Source organism: Montipora foliosa, chromosome 1 (assembly GCF_036669935.1).
Source record: "Montipora foliosa isolate CH-2021 chromosome 1, ASM3666993v2, whole genome shotgun sequence".
NCBI classification, from domain to species: domain Eukaryota; kingdom Metazoa; phylum Cnidaria; class Anthozoa; order Scleractinia; family Acroporidae; genus Montipora; species Montipora foliosa.
The window spans coordinates 67,830,069-67,840,068 of NC_090869.1; the positions used below are offsets into that span (position 1 = coordinate 67,830,069).

A 10,000-nucleotide genomic window follows, 5' to 3' on the forward strand; every position below is an offset into this window, starting at 1 on the left:
CGTGTTAGTTTTCACCGGGTTCAGAAGAATCGAAGCAAAAGTAAATATTTACGTCTTTGCTCGGATGAAGGCGGAAAATCCGCTTAGATAGTAGTCCGCAGCTGTCAACGTGATATGCAAGCGGATTTCAAACTGACAACATGTTTTCATTTCACTTTGCACATGTCTTGTCGAAGCAAAAAGACAATTCAGCGTTTGAATTTGCTGGGTTTCCCTATGAGAGTGATATTTCTGGAATCGAATCGACGGCATTCTCGAAGGTGAGTAAATATAAAATTGTTTTCGAGGGATCCGACAGCATGGTAAGTGACCACCATTAAGAATTGATAGAATTGTGGTAGCTCAGTGTGCAAAAATGCGAATGGCCTCTCACTGAAGGCTGTATGTAGACTTCATGGTACTACGTGTACAACCATCCATTAAGGACTGAGGCGGGGATGCAGATAAGTTCACGGGGTTTTATGTAACAAGCTCTTTAAAGCTGCAGTTTGCAAGAACTCAGACTTTCTTTAATTACCTATATTATTTCTGAATGTAATCTAAATACAGTATTTTATTTTCTTTATGTTAAATGGAATTTTATACCGGCACTGCAAAGTATGCCAGCCGTCAGGTTTGCAGCGGAGTGCAGTAGCCGGGTTCTGACGCGATCAGTTCGCATTTTGGAAAGGTTATGTTTTCTGTGATTAATTACAATAATTGTCTTATAAAATTAGCTTATTATAAATTGACAACTGGTTCAAGTGAAATAAACTTTAACACTAGAATGGTTGGATTCTTCACTAATGCGTTAGGTGGGGAATTGCTTTTTGGTAACTGGACGAGCCTCCCCTCTCCATGTGACTCGAAAATTTCGATCTCTTGCAACGATTTTCGTACCTTCCATTCTTATCTCCGGCTTCGTTTGTCGTGCAAGGTGACCAATTACATTTATTTATCTTGTGGTCTTTTCTCTGTAACCGATAAGTGTTAAAAGCGATCCAGCGGACAAGCAACAGGTTCTGGTAAAGACAAAACATCTAATAATTTTCCTTTTAACTGCAAACTGTGGAGCGTCCAATGCCGGTATTTCTTCTTGCAAAGGTCGATACAATCTGAGTTGCTACTCTCTAATGGGTCCCTGTCTACAAAGAACGTTTTTTCACCTTTCTACCTTTTAATCACTTCTTATTACTCCATGGAATATAAACAACACCTCGATCCGGTTATCCTTGACATAACGTTCTCGCTTTACTCTGCCAGTTGCCATCTGCAAATTTCGTCACAAACGACTTGCTGTTATTTCAATGAAGCATGACCGAAAGCAAAAAAATAAGTAAACTTGTTAACTTCAATTACGTCAACAATTTCGATAATTTATTTACTGGTCACGTATCCATATTTTTATGAACAGCAGTGTAACAGCTGGCTATGAGTAAAATCGGCAAATCGCCAACTAACGAAACCTTATTCGATTCAAACTTCAAATTGTAGAATGCAGTTGACATGCACAGTTTTCACTACGGTCTTCAATGAAACCTTCCTGTTCTACGTGCATTGGTTAGTAATTAATTCAAAAATGCTCCCGACATCAGACAGCGGCCATTTTGATCTGAAGTGCTTCGAAGGGCATTATGGGGTCATTCTCGGTTCGATCTTAACGGTGGCGTGATATTACCGATGTCGCATGCAACTTGATTGTGTCGCTCCATCATCGTCTTTTGCTTTTTACTGCGATCCTTGTTCTTAGGAAAATATCTGCAGCCCCAAATAACAATGACAGTATACATAAACAATTTTCGGAAACAAGGAAAACGCTGTAGGCAATATCTCAGGAATAAAGACCAAACGTAACATGTTTTGTCTTTTTGCTAGCGAGGAACTTTGTTTAAGGCTATCTGTGACGCACTTCTATTATCAAGCTGTGACTGCTACATCAGTCGGCGAGTTGTACAAATGTAAGGATTGTACAATAACCCAAAAATCCTCCAGGGGAATTTTTCTAAATGAAAAAAAAAAACCCAACAGACAAAAACAATAATTCGCACGAATTTCCCAAAATACCAAAGAAGAAGAAGATTATTCAGCAGTTAACTGTCATTCTGTCATTAACGACTTTATATTTTTATTGAGGATGTCAAACAAGAGATAGTTGTGACGTATACTGCTTAAAATCACAACATGGACAGAGGTGTCTCTCTCTTTGTAATATGCGCTTGTCGTGAGACTTTTTCGGGTTATTTCTTCTGCTGCTTCGGTAGAGATGCAAGTTTTTGTTCGTCACCGCCATGGCTGCCGCCGCAGAGTACGTCAACCGGCGGGAAAATGACGTGCTTACGTCGCGTATGTCATGTTTGAATTCTTGGTGGTTTTTGGGGCATTGAGCCTTAACTGGAAAAAATTTGCTAAGGATCTTAAGACCCTTTGTAAATTTCTCTCTGATGACAACAACCATAATCTTTTCTCACGGAATCACTCCACGCTGAAGCTTCATTAAGGGTCATTACCGCGAATTTCATTGGCAGCGTTTAAACGGCTTAACAAGGATTAATGTAACAGCGGAACTTAACAATAAAATAACTTTTAATTTAAGCAACTTAAAGGGAAGTGGAATGTGTGGAGTCTTGAAAGGTCAAAAAACTGCTTTCAAGTTTCTGAACTTACGCATTAACGATGAAGGAAAGGAAATGCTTTTGTTCCAAACCGATACACTTTTTTCTACTTGTCGCTCAATAAGAAGTCCGTTGCACAATAAATTTGTGACCACAGCCGACGCAAAAACAAAAGACGGGGTTGAAAGTATTTACAGTAGCATCAAAGATGAAAACCAAAGTTATTCAACTCTCTTTGTTTCGACCCCAGTTGTCATGGAGACAAATGTCCTTTTGTCATGCGAGGAAAGAGTTCAATTAGTACAAGTGAGCTGATTGGTCGATGGAAAACGAGAGAAAGAGATATGGATAATTATTTAATTAACCGAAAACTGCGTGGGTCGTGATACTAATGACGTAATCAATTCACTTTCTTTGCCTTCCAGATTGTTAATAATTTATGAAGCGATTGACTAAGTGTCAAACTCCAATAACAAGTCTTTTGTGCGAGTGGCACACTAATTTAAATTATTCACCGTGTTGATGACTCAAGATGCTTTCGTTCAAATTATTCACCAGTGATATTTACCTCTGGTGGGTATTCGCACCACTCGTCCCAATTCTTGACATCGTTGTTAGCTTTGCAGCGTGTGCAAAAATGTATTATTTTTTTTCATCTAGTATTTACAGGAGGCCAAGAGACCCGCAAGGGTAGAATTCAAATCACAGCAAACAAATAAATATGCCCAGCACAAGGAAGAAAAGTCGCCTGTTAGATCATCCGTCCACTAAGCTTGCAACGGGCGATTGCATGAAGAAAGATCCTATCACTCGAATGAAAAAATATAAACTGAAGTCGAAGAAAGCCGTTCACAGCAAGAAACTGCTTGAAGAATATGATGAACCGGATGACGGTATGTTTTTTGACATATTTATCTCTGTACTGTAACTCGTTGGAGTCGCGCCCGTGTTTATAGACTTCAGTTGGCGAAGAACAATAGCAACCACAAGCCAGCTCCCTTCTCTTACTGTAGACATTCTTTTTTGTTGTTTTTTTTTTTTTCCAAACTTTCGTGGAGCAATTTTACTTGAAAAAGCTTTGAAAAAAGTAAAGGGCTCATGAAGGCCCCACGTCATGCTCCAACATTCTCCAAACATTTAAGTTCTTTCTGGTAACTTACGATTAAACGAACGAAAACGAAACGAGTTGTTGTACTCCACTAACGTGCGTCACTCTTCATCGCAATCGCAAGACAACACAAGAAATGCAGACTCGTTTTCCTGGATGCCTACGATTTATTACAGCCATTAGCTCTAAGTTCTAACCTCAATAAAAGCTTTTTGAGCCGTACATAATCTTTGTAATTGTTCATAATTGCTCTCTAGAGAAAAAAGCCCGCTGGCTCAAATACACTTTAGCACGCAAGGTCTGAGGCGGTCACCGCTTGATTATTAATGCAGCGTTGTCAGTTTCCAAATTTTAGACTCGCAAACAACATGACCAGCACAGGATCATTGTTGCCACAAAGTAAACTTGCGAGAAAACAAAAGCAGCCAGTCCGATTCATTTGCCAGAGTACGAGCCGCGCGTGGAGGTTAAATGTGAAAGAAATTGCAACACGATGCAATTGAAATTTAGCATTTAGTACGAAGGATTAACTGTCATAATTGAGGGGTTTTACCGATAACGACCTATCATTGTCTGCGAATTATACCACCGCGATTGTTTTTAAGATATATCTTCTATTAAATGAGCAAGGTTGTTCAAAAAGTAGGCGTAAGTTTTTCTCATTTCCTTTACAAACACGACAACATTAGCAATGTAAAAAAATGTTGAAGTGACGACGCTTGCGCAAAAAGAGGGCTATGAAGTTTGTTAACTCAAGCAGGTTGGCTGTCTTTTTTTTTGGCAGGAGTTGAGTTCATTATGAGGGAAAACAAGTCGAAAAATGGAAATTCATCTGTTTCAAAGAGCAAGAAAGAGCAGCTCACGGAAACCCTGAACTGGTAAGAGGAGTCTTGCGCCATTTTCCTTCGGTTTTATTCCGCCTAATCACTGAATTACCGGCGATTTTCGCCTTGACTAGTTTCTGATGTGCACTCTTCAAGCCACTTTCTTTCATATTATTAGCATTAAAGCGTGAAACGTGTTAAACTCGGAAATTAAAAACCACACCTTTTGTCAGTAGTCTGCTACACGAACTGAGGTGCGCAATTGTAATGACTGACTATTCTCCATAAAACGTGCTCTAATCTTTTACTAATCTTGGCTACCATTCTTGACTAATCTTTAGAAGCTGTTTCCATATGAACTCTTGCAGGTCATTTTAATCCATCTTTCCTCGTCCCTCGCTTTTTTGTGTAGCAAAATCGTTCTTAAAATTACCTTCAAGCATGTCATTGAAATCTTGGCCCAGGTAAATGCTTTGTGATGGAAACCCTCATATTCTATAAAAAATCTCATTTGTTTCGAGGAAATCAAATTTACATCAGGAATATCCTCGCAATCACCTTAAACAGGTATTTTCAAGTACTTAAAGCCTTTCCCTAAAAAATGTACGACTGGTCGGAAAATGGACAACAAAAAATTGCGAGAAACGCTCCCTCAAGTGTTTTACTCGGAAAAGGGCGATTTTCGAAATCATTATAAGAGACCGGCCAGTGTAAGTAATTAGCTTGCTCAAAATTAAGGATACTCTTGGCGATGCTATTTTGGTCATTAGGTAAACGTTAAGCTCTGTAAACTGTCACTACGTCAACGCTTGTCTATCAAGCGCAAAATAAATGAATTTTTGCTTTACTTAACAACATGTAAGTCGTAATGTAAACAATCTTTAAACGGATGCGGGATCACTTACATGGTGTTACGTTCTTTAACAATTGCCTTAATTTACTGTACATACTATATTGATCTTATTGGTATCTTCAGAAGGTTTCACCCGTGAAAAATGCTCCCGGTATTTTATACAGCTTCGTTGTCTTGTAATATGTGTATGAATTGAAATTTAAAAACTAAGAAGTCGCTTCCAAGGAGAATAATGAATCTTTAAGCGACACAGCCTCGTATATTCGGTCAGTTTTTTCTTTTTCTGAGGGATTCTAAGATCTTCTTTTAACGGGATTTCTTACTGAAGTCAACGGAACATCCTTTACTGATTTTGAAACTAAAAACTGTGTCAGTCTTCTTTTGTAAATACATGGTGAGTTTAATTTTGAAATCAGCCTTCTTCAAGAACTCAACAACAAAACTAAATATAAGTTTGATGCTTTTGTGCAAGTATGCTGTAGTTTGTCACTGCTCTTATCCGGCGCTTTGTCGCAGAGTATGCTTTCTTTGATTCCGGAAACTGTGTTGCCCCTTGGATGGACTTAATATGCGGTAAATTCTGAGATAAATTGTCATTAGTCCGACTTTACGGTTTTTTTCCCCGTAAATGAATTCTCCATCCCAGCTCAACTTGCATTAATTCTCACCGAAGAGGAGAATCCTAATATGTCTTCATTTAATTGGGACTTATTCTGGCGCAAACACACTTTTCTTTCTCGTCTTAAAAGATAAGTGTGAAAAGTAATAAACTGCAAATATAGCACTGACTCGGAATTTTTTATGTCGGGATCGTATTGAAGGGGGTAGAGTTATTCTTTCTTCATTGGGTTTTCCCTAGAGGTAACCTATTTTGACGTATCACGGAAGCCTAACTTATACAACTTCCTTTTTAACTTGCGATCAGTATCTTGGTACGTTGTTTCAAAAAGTGAGGCCGGCCAGATTTTGTAAGATAGTTTGACCTACAGTTCATTAACGAATTGTCTCCAGGTATTTGAAGGCTGATTTCTTGTGGATGTCCTTACAAAGGCACAGACTTCTAGCTAGTTATGAAAAGACTCTGTGGGGTTTTAAATCAACTTGCCCCACCGGTAAGCGGAACATTAAAGAGACGCGTTTACATAATAGGGATTATGTAAGACTGGACATTTTTCAGACAACTCTCCTGCACTGATCGAGAAACTCCTTTATACTGGGGACACATCATGCTCGGTAAATGAATGGGTCGGAAAACGACCACTAACCACATATCATTTAAGTTTACAAAACGTTTTTTTTTTTATTAGTTACCTTTTTAATACAAGCATGTACATAACAATATTCCAAGTTCACATACAGATTTCTTTCACACCCCTAAACTCATTTACAGAGTTAATGAAACTAAACTGAAAGACATTCTATGGCTCAACGAGACATCATATGAACCGCCGAGACATCTTTGGATAATCTGTAAGGGCCCGTGTATCTTTTAAATAAATAATGACATTGCCCTTTGAATGTTTATCGTATGCACAATGGATTGGGTAGCATATCTAGGCGAGACTTAATGCTAACAGTAATATGAAAAGTGGAACAAAATGCAAACAACCGTTGAGTCAACAGAGGCATGGACTTAGAAACGAAATTTTCAGAAGACAAAAATATTTTTGAAACTGCTTATATATGTCCATAGACAATTTAGAGTGCTTCGAAACTGGCCATAGTTCGATATGAGAAATCAAACGGACTCTCCGGTACTGTTTCAGGGTCTGCCGGCCAGCGTATGTTAACCCAGGTAACCCAGGCCCTGCAAGTGACCGTTTGAAAATAGAAGATGTGAGGCAGCGATTCGGCTAAAGTAATCTCGATATGAATGACAATAAAATGGTCTCCGAACTTCGAACTTGTCTTGTAGTAATCATTTTGAGTGTCTGAAATTTGAACTCCAGTTGCAATAACACAGTGAAAAACCAACATGATCCTCGATTTGTTTTTTCTTTTGACCGTATCATTTTATAATTAAACTGAAAACTCCGTCTCGCAACACTTGGGAGTCTCTACACACACTTTTCGAGAAGGGCAGGAGGAAAGATTCTTGCCACTGAGGTCCGTCAAACGTGCTGTTCTAGGAACACCTGAGAATCCAACTGGCTGCTGAAACATACAACTATAAAACTCAGCGCTGTTATCAAAGTTCCCTGACATACCCAGAACCGCTCCGCTGAATTAAAATCCCCCAAAACGTGTGGAGCGTATTTAATCATAACTTTATGTATACGAGAATGCGCTATACTGTAAATACTATATCAGTTGTTAAGGATTGGTTCGTTTGGTGGGCAAGGATAGGAAATGAAATTCTCACATGGAACTGTTTTATTGTAGACGAACAAAACTTTGAAAAACGCCTCTGAAAAAACATGTACAGAAAAAAAAAACATTTTTATTAACATTAAGCGATGTTAAATTCTAGGTTCGTATATACGTATTCTATTCCAGCCTGAGATAAATTTTTGTGCACCTGAATGTAAACTCCACAGAAAAGAGAAGAGAGCGAGAATTCGGTTTCATTCGTTGAATGTATCGTGCAATCACTGATAAAATGATGTCTCCTAAAGGGGTCTATTCCCCGTCCACCAAATCTGTATTTCCCTGAAAACTAATCTATTTAAAGATGTTGAGATGTCCCAGATGTTGAGATGAGTTTGTATGACAATTTTGACCTTAAAAAATTCATTGAAGTTTTACTTGAGCTATATGTATCTTTACAGGCTGGAGGAGAATTATGTAATGTGTGATGGTGTTTGCCTTCCGCGTTGCATTTTGTACGCTCACTATCTGGATTTTTGCCGAAGGCACAACGTCGATGCAGCATGTGCAGCTACATTTGGAAAGGTAATTTCATTTATCCGCAACAAAAAATTGCTGACGTCTTCTCTGAATCTACAACGCATGCGCCGTGCCAATCGTTCTCGTGATTAATCGGTATCCATTCTCAGTCATTTTTTCGCAATTTACTCTCCTCCAAGTGTAAGAGATCAACCTTTCCTTTGTATTTTTCCAAGTTACAGCGATGGCTATTAAAAAGAGATCAACCTTCCCTTTGTATTTTTCCAAGTTACATCGATGGTTATTTACGTTCGAAGTCAGTGTGCTGAAAAGTAACCCTTTTCACTTTTAGAAAGTCACCACTGCACGTTTCGTTAACTGTACTTGAACTTTTAAATCTTCAGACAATCCGACTGAAATTTCCTCAACTTACAACAAGAAGACTTGGAACTCGAGGCCATTCGAAGTAAGCCTGTAATTGCTAATGGACTTGAACAATGACAAACACAAACTTTGCTTAATACACTGACAGCAACATATCTTTCAGATATCACTATTATGGCATTGGAATAAAAGAATCCTCTGCTTATTATCATTCTGTGTATTCAGGAAAAGGGTTAACAAGGTGAGGAAGATAATTATCTCCACGCATTTTTTTTTTTTGGTGTTTTAACGGTATTGTAGTGGTTTTTCATTTTTCTGCCCTGTAATTAAGTGCCCCCCAAGGAAGAAAAGGCAGTGTTTGTTGAAGACACAAAGGGAGTTGTCTCGTTTTCCATCGAGTTACCGATAGTATACCTAAATAAACGGGTGTCACGAAATATGAATCCAGATGATTAATAAAGTAAAGACAGCAAAGTTTGTAAAATGCGTCAAAGTCTATAACTACGAATAAGCTTCCATTCGCATCAAACACATCTGTAGTGTTGCCAGGGATTCACTGATGAGATTAGAAGAGGTTACTCATTCACATCCAGGTAAAATATTCTTTGCCGCTTATTCCTTTGAACTGAAGTTGCGTCCAAAGGAAACAAATTTAAGGATCAATTTCGAGGTGGAACTAATTGACTTGGACAGAGATAATAAAAAATCACTCAGAAATTGAAAACATTATTTAAGAGTATTTATGTACACAAGTCCGGAACGTGTGAAGTCAGCTTTCTTAGAAGTCATTTAAGAAGGTGAAGATGTCGCTAATGTCAACGGCGCGTTTGCCTTCGGTCAATTTAAGATGGCAATTTGTTTGATATGCATTTGCTATTGAAATTGCGGAGGAAAAACCCACAGCGTGTTCGCGCAAGGACGTTGGCATGCAACGCGCACGTGGAAGTGGTACAACTCATGTGACATGGCCGTTTGAACTTTGAATGCCCATATACATGTCTTAGCTCGTACCGCAATCAGAGAAAATAATAAAAGACTTTATCAAATAAAGATACGTCTTCTTGTTTTTTCTCTGACCTGATGTAAGGAAAGGCGGGGCAGTGATTTTTACAGATCCTTCAGGCGAAAACTCCACTTCCAAGCCTGAGCTTTTCTTCCGCATGCGAAGTACTATTAAAAAAACATGTAATTTTAGTCAAGATAACAAGAATTGGTCGTCGTGTTGTTTGACTTTACAATTTTCTTGAACAGATTTTCTGGTTCATCAATCAAGAATGAGGTGAGCTAAGCCTTAAGGCCAGTTGCAAGAAAATAGTGCTCTTTATATTACTTTATATCCTTCGATGTTGCCCTCGACAAGGAATTACTAGACTCACCCAATGAAAAAAAGAACATCAGTTAGTTCTCTCGTCAC

The 10,000-nt window shown here is 38.5% G+C and overlaps 1 protein-coding gene across 5 annotated transcripts in view; it reads left to right on the forward strand.

Moving 5' to 3' along the window:
• LOC138006301 (DNA-binding protein RFX6-like) overlaps positions 1–10,000 on the forward strand; it is a 28,878-nt gene that overhangs the window by 3,821 nt on the left and 15,057 nt on the right. Inside the window, exons 2-8 of one of the 5 annotated variants that reach the window (XM_068852558.1) lie at positions 177–260; positions 3,252–3,484; positions 4,484–4,577; positions 8,145–8,268; positions 8,607–8,668; positions 8,750–8,827; positions 9,838–9,865. In XM_068852558.1, coding sequence (XP_068708659.1) covers positions 3,313–3,484; positions 4,484–4,577; positions 8,145–8,268; positions 8,607–8,668; positions 8,750–8,827; positions 9,838–9,865 — 558 coding nt within the window. In that variant the 5' untranslated portion in view covers positions 177–260; positions 3,252–3,312. The other 4 variants (XM_068852548.1, XM_068852574.1, XM_068852582.1 and 1 more) reach the window with 4 other exon arrangements.